General features: G+C 41.1%; 1 protein-coding gene across 5 annotated transcripts in view; it reads right to left on the bottom strand.

The window, feature by feature from the left end:
- The window catches only part of GATAD2B (GATA zinc finger domain containing 2B), a 55,798-nt gene that overhangs the window by 4,412 nt on the left and 39,540 nt on the right, over positions 1 to 11,846 (bottom strand). For 3 of the 5 annotated variants that reach the window (XM_010838394.1, XM_010838391.1, XM_010838393.1), the window contains exons 2-10: positions 9,395 to 9,730; positions 5,051 to 5,180; positions 4,327 to 4,458; positions 3,898 to 4,026; positions 3,298 to 3,468; positions 2,244 to 2,559; positions 1,388 to 1,590; positions 348 to 458; positions 73 to 190 (exon numbers count right to left, since the gene is read on the bottom strand). In XM_010838394.1, the coding sequence (XP_010836696.1) occupies positions 73 to 190; positions 348 to 458; positions 1,388 to 1,590; positions 2,244 to 2,559; positions 3,298 to 3,468; positions 3,898 to 4,026; positions 4,327 to 4,458; positions 5,051 to 5,180; positions 9,395 to 9,729 (1,645 nt within the window). In that variant the 5' untranslated portion in view covers position 9,730. Of the gene's footprint in view, positions 1 to 10; positions 191 to 347; positions 459 to 1,387; positions 1,591 to 2,243; positions 2,560 to 3,297; positions 3,469 to 3,897; positions 4,027 to 4,326; positions 4,459 to 5,050; positions 5,181 to 9,394; positions 9,731 to 11,846 lie in introns of all 5 variants that reach the window. The other 2 variants (XM_010838392.1, XM_010838395.1) reach the window with 2 other exon arrangements.

Below are 11,846 nucleotides of genomic sequence, written 5' to 3'. Positions count from 1 at the left end.
AAAGGAGCTGCTAAAGAACTGCAAACTAGCCAGTCAATTCCCGAGAAAAGTTCTCAGATCAACCCTTCTTACCTGGCATACCAAGGAGGCCACCCGGCACAGACAGCTGGGGTGCCTGTGCAAAGTTGGAAAGCATGGAACGGGCAGATGTGGGAATACCACGCTGGAGGCTGCTTTGGGGCTGCGGAGCCTGCAATGAGGAGGAGACGAGCAGTCATAACTTTGCCACGATGGAAGGTGTAAGGGGGAGGAAAGAATATGGGAGTACAGAAGAGCAATATGATTCTCCACAGAACAAAGGACGAACTGTAATAAATGACTGACAAAACCTCAAGAGAAATCCTCACCTGCCGGAGCGTATGATGTCTCATTATGGTCTCTTGTTTACTGACACTGGACACAGCTGGAGCCGTAGTTGGGGAGAGGGCTGCCTGCTGCTGTAATCGCTGTTCAATTTCCTGTTGGGAGTCATCAGGTCAAGTTGGGCAGGACAGCGCCCAATTTCCTAACCAAAAAACCTAGAGGTCTTCTTATCTCTAATGCTGCCAGCCAGTTGGAGGGATATGGAAAAGGCAAAAGAGTCTGGTGGGGTAGTTGCACTAGGATCTCTGGGTACAGCAACCTCAATGCTTCAATACTTAAGGAGTCCCTCTCCCCAGGAAAGCTGGCTCTCAGAAGCTGGCTGGAGATCTAGGTGGTGGTGATGAGCTGACTAATGTAATTAATTAAGGCCAATGAGTTACTGAAGTTTTATTTTTGACTCCTATCTACCCATTTTCCAGAAGACCCATGATGCTACCCAGAGGGGTCTGATGGGTGGTGGGGCAGAAAATAATCTGAGCTTCCCAATACCTCTTCCCTGCTCCAAGATATTCTCATTCTATTAATAATGTATGAAGAATTCACACACACTAGCAATCACTAATCTTCACTGAGCTACTTTATAATTTACCCTTCCCTTTGTCATTTCTTTGTCAAATATGGACTGCAGATAATTACTTCTCTAAAAGACAGTTCTAGTACAAATATAAATCCTTTTCACCAAAATCCATTTGTTTGAGGAAATGAAGTCAATAATAGAGGAATTTCCTCAGTGCTATCAGGGAAAGCCAAGATTCTCAGCCCTTTGTCCCTTTCCCTTAACCTCAGACATCACGTGTCATTAAACTCTTACTCAATCAGAAGTAGTCAAAAGGAAATGGGAAAGGCAGAATGGTAAGAAGGGTATAAAGGGAACTCAGGCCTCTAGGTTCAAGGAACTTCGCTTCAGAAACCTAGATCACCTGGACTGTAGTGTTCACACAGACAACTCCTCTAAACTAGAAAGAACTGCCTTTTGGTAAAATCCAACCTGGTCAGGTGGCTGGTGAGAAGTCAGAATTCTTACCTGTTCCTGCTGTAGGGCTTTAACAAAAGCATTTTTCAGCCGGTTGGTGTGTTCTGCCTTTAGAGCCTTCTTCTGGTTGGAGGTCATACACTGCTCACACAGAATCTTTCCATTCTTCTCCTGCTTCCAGTGAGGGGTGAAGTCTGTGCGGCACTGGGCACAAACAAAGGGTTCGACCCGCAGAAGAGAGGCACAGCTTTTCCCTAGATGCCAACAAAAATAATAATCAGTGGTCTCACATTTCCACTCCATCTCCTGTTTCTCTTCATCAGATGAATCTTTTTCCAGGAGTTTACTCTGCTGAATTAAAAAAGTGACTCTGAAATTTATAAAATATTTACATTTCATTTGATTGCAAAGTATCACTTTAGGGAATTAGATAGTACCACCAGTTCATGGGGTTGCAAGGAGTCGGACATGACTGAGCGACTGAACTGAACTGAACTGATCCCTATTTACAAATGAGGAAACTAAGTCTAAGAAACACAGCTCCAAATGACAAAACTGGGATGATAAAAACCCAAGTTTTCTGATTTCTTATTATGCAGTATTGAGAAGAAAATGTGTGTCAGAGTCAAAGGGCTCCAGCCTGCACACTGCAAATAGAGAGCAACCCCTGCTTGCTGCCACTAGACACAGTCCCTATGCAGCAATGAAGACCCAGTGTGGCCAAAAATAAATAAGCTTTTTGATATGCTGTTCCTAAATAGCCTCTGAATAAAGGATGGGAGTGGTTTGGTAAAAGTCAGGGAGAGGTTATTTAATATTACACAGTATCATGTGATACTCTGTCCATACTAATCAAGTTTGGCAACCTTTTACTTAGATAAAAAGACTGGCCAACAAACAGCCTTACCTTGGCTGTCGATGACACTCTGTACGACTTCCTCCAAGCCTACCATGTAGATGAACTCGCTATTGGCTGCACTAGGCAGGAAGTGAAGCAAGGGAGCAGGTGGTTTAGGGGGTGGAATCTCCAAGAGTGTCTTTTCCAGCTGTTTGCGAAGAGCCAATTTGGCTGCAGCCTGTGAGTTGGCAGCATCTGTCATGGCGCTGGGGCTGGGGAGTGGTGAGGACACCCTGTTCACGGTCCCTGGCTGGATATGGGAGGCAAGATTCATATAGATGGCAGAGGATGTTGTGCGCTGACAGGGAACAGAAGAACTTGACTGCTGAAACAGATTGAGTGTAGGGGTCAGTGATGATATGTGAGAGAAACCATCAATTTTTACTTTCGTGGCAGAGAACATTACCTGATCCTAGTCTGACCTACACAGCTTCCCCCAAACTCAGAAAACGACACGAGGTGTCCCACTTCTCCACTGAAAAAGGATTTTGGCACACAGGAGAGGAGAATGACAGTGGCTATGAACTAAAACTGCAAAGATTCAGGATTCTTTGTTTTACATCCTTTATGCTTCTTATTCCTTAGATCCCTCTAGTTCTTTCTTCTAGACATATTTTAGCTTATTGCTGCTCATAACCCTTCTCTGCATATAACCCTTTTTCTCTACTACTATATTCATGTGGGCTTTCCAGGTGGCTCAGTGGTAAAGAATCCGCCTGCCAATGTAGGAGATGGAGGAGACTCGAGTTTGATCCCTGGGTTGGGAAGATCCAATGGAGGAGTAAATGGCAACCCACTCCAGTACTCTTACCTGGGAAACTCCACGGACAGATGAGCCTGGTGGGCTATAGTCCATGGGGTTGCAAAGAGTCAGACACGACTTAATAACTAAGCACGCACATGCTATATTCATAAAATTCCTCATGATTTCACTTTTGGGACCACTGCCAACCCACCAAAATTTCCTTTGTTGTTCTAGTCCAAAAACTTAAAATCTATGATCTTTTCAACAGGGAAAGCAAATAAAAGATTTTTCTGTTTCCATATTAGGGCTCCCTCTTACCGGTTGGTAATTGATGGTGGGATTCATATTGGGTGTTGTGGTGCGTACAAGGCCAGGCTTAGGCGGGCCCCGCTGACCCTGTAGCTGGGCTGGGTTTGGCGCAATCACACGTTGAGACATTAACATGTGTGGGAGGGTGGTATTGGTCGCTGAACGGATGACACTGTGACCCTGAAGTGTGAAAAGATATGGTCGTAGGTGGCAAAATGCCTCACAAAATGCCAAACAGAAAACACTGTCTATAATATATAGCTAAGTAGAAAGATAGTCATACTTGGTAATTCTGTCTAATGATCTATGGGATAAATCTGCCATCACTGTAAAATTTGATTAGTAGTTAGGAATTCCCTGGCTTTTTTGGTATAAACTATCTTAACCCTCTATGGAAAAGGACTAAGAAGTAGAAAGACTACAGTGGAAAGATCAGTTATTCATCCTTCTACTGTAGACTAAATCATGCCATTAAGGACCAACAGGATTATCGATAATAATGACATGTCTATCAAGGCCAGATTCTTTCTGTGATCTTCACAAAAGACCCAAAACCGAGATAGGATAACAGAGTTCCCTGAAACTAAGATCACACTATGGGTAACATACCTGTAATGTTCTCAAATTCTGTTCAACCCCTTGGGCCCCAGGCCGGGAGGGAAGCTTGGACAGGCCTTGCTGTCCCACATGGGCAGGAGATGGCTGAACAATAGATGCTGCATTCTGTACAACTGGAGTCTAGGAGAGAGGAGAAAATGAGACAGTGGAAAAGGCTAGTAATCAGAGGTAGAAATCTGGTACACTTCTAGACTTTCAAAACTCCTTGTCAGTCTGAAGCTCCTGTTGACCAGAAGGGAAAATGAAAAAACAGAAGCATAGTTTTCTTGATTAAGGCCCCAAATAAAAAAATAACACTGTTCCTAGAGACTAAACCCCAGGGGACCAGAGAAGAATGAGCCACCCTGCCGAATCTACCTGGGGTAGCCCATTCTGTTTTTCTTTGCTTTCTGCTAGTCCTTTATTTCTTGGGCACAGTACCTTCTGAACCACGTTCTCTTTCTGTAGCTGACTCTGTCTCAGTTTCTTTAACAGCACCAGTCGGGCTTCTTCCAATCGCAGCTCATCTCTCAGCTGCTTGATGAGTTGCTGCCGTTCTTCAATGCCTTTCCCCTGAGGAAACATGGAGACTATCAGCTATAGAAGCAGTTACTCAGAGTACACTCCTGCAAGATGATCTATTCTTCTAGGTCAAAAACCTTCATCTTCCACAAGAAGCACAGGTGCAATGGAAATTGTTACCTTTGTGTTCCTAGCACATAGTCTGGCACAGTGCCTGGTATTCGTTAGGTATTCAAAAATAGCTTACAGAATGAAAGAAGAGATCATATATAAATGCTAACCAGATTCCTGGCAGAAGAATGGCCAAAGGGAGATATTGCTTTCCTTGAAAATAATGTTCCTTAATCTTTTAAACCCATGTTTCCTCCAGAAATACATAAAAACTTAGGAATTCCTCCATATTTGGAGAGCCAGGATACAGTATAGAAGGTATTTCCAGCTAAGAGTTGAGTTTACATGATCTGAATTATGAAGTTTTCATTTTCCAAAGATAAACTACACTTTTCCAAACTTTCTTCTCCACTTGTAGTTATTTAGATCCAAAAAGTAAACACTGAAAGAAAAAAACCAGAAATGGGGACTCTCAGGGAATTAAAAAGAATAGTAGAAGCAAGAAATGAGGAAAGGAATCTCTTTTTTTTACCTTAAACATCTCTAGGTTGGCTGCTTTGAGTCTTTCTTCCATTCGGGAGCTGGAACGGGGGCTAGAAGCCTCATTATCAGACAAAACAATGATGTCTGGGGAGGGAGTTAGCCTTCCTCGGTCTGGTTCACTGGACAAGAAAAGGAAAAATTAAGCTATTTCCAACAAAGTTCATAGAAAATTTAAGAAAACTTTTCTACACTGAACAAAGAAATCCAAAGAAACTTAAGTCTGTTCTGATTCACCCAGGGAAGACAGAGACATCCAAATCAAAGGATAAAGAAGAAACCAAAATGGAAGTGTTGACAAAACCACAGCAAAAGAACTTTTCCCATCTAAATTCCTTATAGAGGATCCAGACACAAAGACACTGAATGGCTTTAGGAATGAAAGTAAAAGATAAGTGTTTTTATCATACCAATTTTAATAAAAATTCCAAGTGCTTTTCTTATAACTCAGTCTCCTTTTGGGTTGTCTTGAGGTTCAAGAAGGAAATGGTTAGCCTGACAGGGGAAGAAAGGCAAAGGCAGTAGAGCCTACTTGTCCACCCCAGGTACAAAGGACACGGTGCTAAGGGGGCATTATATCAGAATGATGATACTGCTAAGAACATGATCCTGGCTATCTGAAGATTTACAAGAAAGGAGGTTATGTGGCAACTCCAGTGAAGTCTGTCCTGTCAAGGGTAAACCAAAAGGCCAAAAGAAGGTACTGTTGTCAGTGGCTTGAGAGAATGGACAGTGCTAAGTATAATGTCTACAGCCTTCTGGAGGATTGAAACTCCACAATTAAATGTATGGGTCTTGTACCTACTTGCAAGTTCTACTTACCATCTTCCCTCAGGAAAAAAACTGTCTCTGAAATGACTCTGAAATCTAAACCTTTCACACTGGCTATGCCCTCTGGCCAATCCTAGTTATTAGACAACTATAGTTTTGATCTTTCTGGGGCTAGTCTTAAAAGCATCTTGTCCCTCTAAAATAAAAAATGGCACTCACTTTTTAACACCTAGATAACAAGAATCCTGAAAATTCTAACTGCCTGAGATTCCCAAGTCAATGACCATATCCTATAATTCTCTCTTGATTTCTTAATTCAGATATCTTCGCTGACTACTTTTTCGAAATCTACAGTGTAGTCAGGAGTGTGTAGGTCTAAAACAATGTATTCTTAGGTCTTACTTAAACTTGTAACTCAAACCTTTTATAACCACAGATCTTTAGTCCTGAGAGCCTCTTGACCATTTCTCAGGGGTTCTTGTCTCAGATGCCATTGGGACTTGGATGCCTTTTGAACAAGGCACCTTGGATGGTTGGGATAGGCATTCAATTCCTCAACAGGGTAAAACGGAGGTTACTAAAACAACCAAGCTTAGATGAGGAAATAAATTAGGAAGACAGTGATAATAATAACTATCTTGGGAATTACTAAATTCATCTGTATCACTTTATAACCATTGGTCACAGACACAAGCTGAAAATGTTGGGTTACAGAAAAAAGAAGTCACTAAAGGGAGAAACGAACCTTTTATACTCTAACCTCCAGTTCCTGGAGTAATGGTCAGGCCTAAACATACTGCATTTTTATTTATCATTTCTATAGTCCTTCATGCCCCACCCCCATCCCTAACATGAGTAAACAACTTTGAGGTCTGGTAGATTTCCCTTTCTTCTACATGATTCCCCAATGTTTACATCAACAGTCAGAAGCTCTTTCCATCCTGGCCTGGCTGGATACACACCTCACAAATTATTTCTAACCTAAGGAATTCTTCCTTGCTCAAATGAGTGCCACGGATTACTTAAGGACTATCCAGCAACAGAATAAGCAGAGACATTACAGTATGGAGATTTTGGAATTGAGAGACATTTATCAGGAAGCTGTATCTGAGAAAGGAGAAGGCAATGGCAACCCACTCCAGTATTCTTGCCTGAAAAATCCCATGGATGGAGGAGACTGGTGGGCTGCAGTCCATGGGGTCGCTAAGAGTCGGACACGACTGAGCGACTTCACTTTCCCTTTTCACTTTCATGCATTGGAGGAGGAAATGGCAACCCTCTCCAGTGTTCTTGCCTGGAGAATCCCAGGGACGGCAGGGCCTGGTGGGCTGCTGTCTCTGGGGTTGCACAGAGTCGGACACGACTGAAGTGACTTAGCAGTAGCAGCAGTATCTGAGAAAACCCTAAATGATATTTTATTCCCAAATATAACTGATGCATATTACATAAACAGCACAGATAAGGAAAAGCCCAAGTCAAGTTTCATTCCTCAATTTGTTTTTTTTTTTACTTTTGACCTGGAACTCTAGCTTTTTCTTAAACTTTTCTGGGGACAGAAGTTATTTTGCTACTTTCCCAAACATACATATGATTTACAATACTTGCTGTTCTTAAGTATGCTGCTGCTGCTAAGTCGCTTCAGTCGTGTCCAACTCTGTGCAACCCCATAGACGGCAGCCCACCAGGCTCCCCGGTCCCTGGGATTCTCCAGGCAAGAACACTGGAGTGGGTTGCCATTTCCTTCTCCAATGCATGAAAATGAAAAGTGAAAGTGAAGTCACTCAGTCGTGTCTGACTCTTAGCGACCCCATGGACTGCAGCCTACCAGGCTCCTTGTCTATGGGATATTTCAGGCAAGAGTACTGGAGTGGGGTGCCATCGCCATCTCCATCTTAAGTGTGAAACCCTACCAATTAGATATTATTGAAAGCCAGACCTGCTGCTGCTATCACTTTGTAACTCAGACTGGCAGATTCTCAGAAACTATAAAACTCCTAATCTTTATCCAGGTAATAAAAACAAAACCAGAACTGCCATGTCTCGATAGCATTCCAAAACCTAAGCAGTGCTGGTTTCATGCATATCTTATTTCATGGATACCATAACTTGCACAATTGATGGCAAAAAAAAGATATTTAGGCAATTATGATATGGCTATCGTGTCAAGAGCCCTTCCTTCTTTCTGCTTTTAAAGTCCCTCCTCCTTTTATTCATATCAAAGAAACCACTGTGAGCAATCTATCAATCTTATTTCTTCTTACAAAAAGCTTGAGGCTAAGTGGAAATAGCTGTTAGTGTATCTGGTCTGGTGAAAGGGAAGAAGAACGACAGGATAGACAGGGCCTATTTTTTTTCATGCAGAATGGGGATCTAGGTGGTTTACATCAAGCCTCTTTTCTTGGAGAACATGAAGAACAGTTCCTAGTTTCCAAAGAATCAAGTTTCAAAGTTTCAAAAGTTCAATCCTCTAATAAAATTAAATGCAATGGGAGAGTTTTCAGGGTACTCTAACTTTCAACAGAATTTATCTGTGATATAGTATAATTCCAACAACACTGAGATCTTACTAAAATGTGTAACAATGTTTCTATGAAAAATACATTTTCAGTTCCAAATTTGGATGTAAGGAATCCACCTAACATTTCTCCTCTTCATTGACCCCAGTGAAGGAGGATTAGTCATTTGCTCCAGAAGGTTAAGGGTGACTATGGGGCAAGTGGATTACTCAGGTGCATTATCTCACTCATCTAGTTTTCTTTTTTTCTAAAAAGGTCTAAGGATTAGTCTATAATATTTTGCTGATACTACATATTGCTCCCCCAAATTTTTCTCTTCTTCCACAACCTCTACAGAACTTTTCTGATGTTTCCTAAGGGTTTTTAATGCTATTACCAAGAATATTGTTCCCCTATTGGGTGTGATTAAAAAAAAATAACTCTGGGACAATACTAAAAGTTACCATGAAAAGGTAGAGAAAGAAACCTAAGTAAGATTGTAACCATTCCTTGTTTCTTCTTTCTTGCTATGTGTATGTGAGAGCAAGCACAAGCATGAGTGTACTTGTATAAGTGAATGTGTATGCATGTTTGGGGTGTGGGGAATGTGGCACAAATGAAGTAAAAAATGCAGATGATTAGCACATGAAGAAGATAGAACACACAAGAAAAGAGAGGCCCATACTCTTTGAGGTAATAAAAGTTGGGTATCCATAATAAACAGATCCCAAAACTCCTGGGATGATCTGAAGAAATGACTGTTTTTGCCTCCTACAACAGTCTAAAATTAGAGCGTAAGTATATTAACTCACTTCTAGTTGGGGTACCAACTCTTACTGCCTCCTTGATCCAGAAACGGCTACTTTATCTTAAGGATAATAATTTTTAGAGGCACTTATTTTCATTTGGAAACACGTGGAATTCATGGTCAAGCCAGATGGCACAGATACACCTTCATTCAAGAAGCTTTAGGAAGAAAAACCCCTTCCTCTCATTGGAATCCATTCCTTTTTCATAGGCTTAGTTTATGAGAAGACCTTAACTATGGAGGCAGTTGAATCAAGCCATACCTCCGTCTGGCACTCATATCTACGGGTTCATCATTGATGTTTTCTTTGCCTGGCCTTCCAGCAGTCCTGCTGTCTCCATGAGGCCTGAGATTCCCATTAAGCTTCTCTTCATAGCCCTTGACTCCACTGCCATCTTGTTTAGTGGGTAACTCATGTGGCACCTCAAGATTTGCCAAATCCTTTCGTTTGAGCAGTGCCAACATTTTCAGACGTTCCATGGCCTCATGCCCCTCCATTTTGAGTCGTTTAGCCAGGACATCATCTCGCTCATCAGCTGGATCCAAGCTCCGCTTCAACAGATTCAGGCGAAGAGCATCCTCGGTCATTCTATCCATCCTATGGAAAGAAACATTCGAGTGCAATCAGAATAAAGTCCCTTAAATAGTCCACAAGGAAAGAAGAATCACAGGCATATAAATGGAAGGTCAAAGTTAACTGAGCTAACGTTCTAACCCTATAGCTTCCTAGATGATCTGTATTAAAGGAGGTATCATCTCAACCTCAGCAGTGAAAGTAAACCTTCAAATGCCTTCCAGTAATCGAGGTTCTTACTGTACAGATGTCTGATACCAAAGACCATACTCACTGAGATAATCCATTAAGAGCCTACATCTCTCAAAAAAGTAAACATCCTTTTGTGACTGGTCTTTTGTGTATGCATGCTCAAAGTCAGATGCTTTGGTTTTAACTCTCCTGCCAAATTCTTCTCCTGGAAAAGACTCTTTTATGAACGGGAGGTTCCTCAGGTCACCCATGCATATCTTTAACTGGCCTATCTTACTTGATGGAGAAATATGAGAAAGATTAATTAGACAAAGGGCATCTAACAGGAACCCTCAGTTGTCTGGATACAGCAAGGGTCAGAGGGGCCCTCAAGTCTCTACAGATTCAGTATCTTAGGATACTTTGTTCAGCAAAGAACTCAGGCACATAGAAGATAGAAGGACCTACGTTCTTCACTCTCACAGCAAAATTATTACAGGCAAGCTACTTATCATTTTTCCTTCTCATTTTGATTTGTTACACTAACAAAATCTAGCTACAAAATTTCTCCAACACTTGCAAATCCAGGGTTACCTTCCTGGTAGGAAACAGCAATGTGACACTGGAAAGAAATCTCTGATGCATCAAAACACATGTTCAAACTGCTGTTTACTTTTACAGGTCAAGTACTTAATAGTTACTTTACCTCCCCAAATCTCAATTTTCATCTGTAAAAGTGGGTACTCAGAAAAGCGTTCAGTAAAATTTAATTTCTATACCCTCAGGATATAACTTTCACACATAAGATACAAGATTCAGCTTGATAATTCACAGATTCAAATAGTAGCACAGAGCAGATTACCAATGTTAATTGGTGCTCTTACAAAGAAAAGTATGTGTGTGCTTGTGGCATCTTCCTTCCTGTAGTGCAGAGTAAAATATAACTCTTCTAATTATAATGAGGAAAAAGAGTAACCAACAAAAGAATTTCCAACAAAAGGAGACAGAACTTTTGGAGAACAGAGAGAAGTCAGAACTCAGACCTCTGAATTTTCAAGTCATGTTTCTTAACTCTCTTTTTCAAAGAACAGCCTTGTTGAGATATAATTCACATTTCATACAGTTCATCTATTTAAAGTGTATAATTAAGTGGCTTTTGGTATACCCACAGAGTTGTGCAATGATCACCATAATCAGTTTTAGAATATTTTCATTATCTCCTCCTTAAAAAAAACCCCATACCCATTAGCAAGTCATTCTCTTCCCCCTTTACCTTTATACCTCACTAAGAATTTATCTCTAAACTTGCCTATTTTGGACTTTCATATAAGTGGAATCATACAATATGTAGTCTGATTGGCTTCTTTCACTTACCATTATGTTTTTCAGATTCATTCATGTAGCATATATCATTGCTTCATGTTTTTTATGATCTAATGATATTCTATTGTATGGATATATATTTTGTTTATTCATTTATCAATTGATAGACATTTGGGTCTTTCCCCCACGTTTTAATTTTATTGGCTGCGCTGTGTGGCATGCAGGATCCTAATTCCCTGACGAGAGATAGAACTCATGCCCCCCGAGGTGAAAGCACGGAGTCTTAACCACTGGCTCACTAGGAAGTCCCCTACTTTTTACTATTATGAATACTGCTATGAACTTCTGTACACACGTTTCTGTACAGACATGTCTTCAATTCTCTTGAATATATACCAACAAGTAGAATTGCTGGGTCCTATGGTATTTAACTTATATGCAGAGTACATCATGAGAAACGCTGGACTGGAAGAAACACAAGCTGGAATCAAGATTGCCGGGAGAAATATCAATAACCTCAGATATGCAGATGACACCACCCTTATGGCAGAAAGTGAAGAGGAACTCAAAAGCCTCTTGATGAACGTGAAAGTGGAGAGTGAAAAAGTTGGCTTAAAGCTCAACATTCAGAAAACGAAGATCAGAA

Source organism: Bison bison, unplaced genomic scaffold (assembly GCF_000754665.1).
Source record: "Bison bison bison isolate TAMUID 2011002044 unplaced genomic scaffold, Bison_UMD1.0 scf7180017864093, whole genome shotgun sequence".
Classification (NCBI taxonomy): domain Eukaryota; kingdom Metazoa; phylum Chordata; class Mammalia; order Artiodactyla; family Bovidae; genus Bison; species Bison bison.
This window is presented reverse-complemented; position numbering and strand designations above follow the sequence as displayed.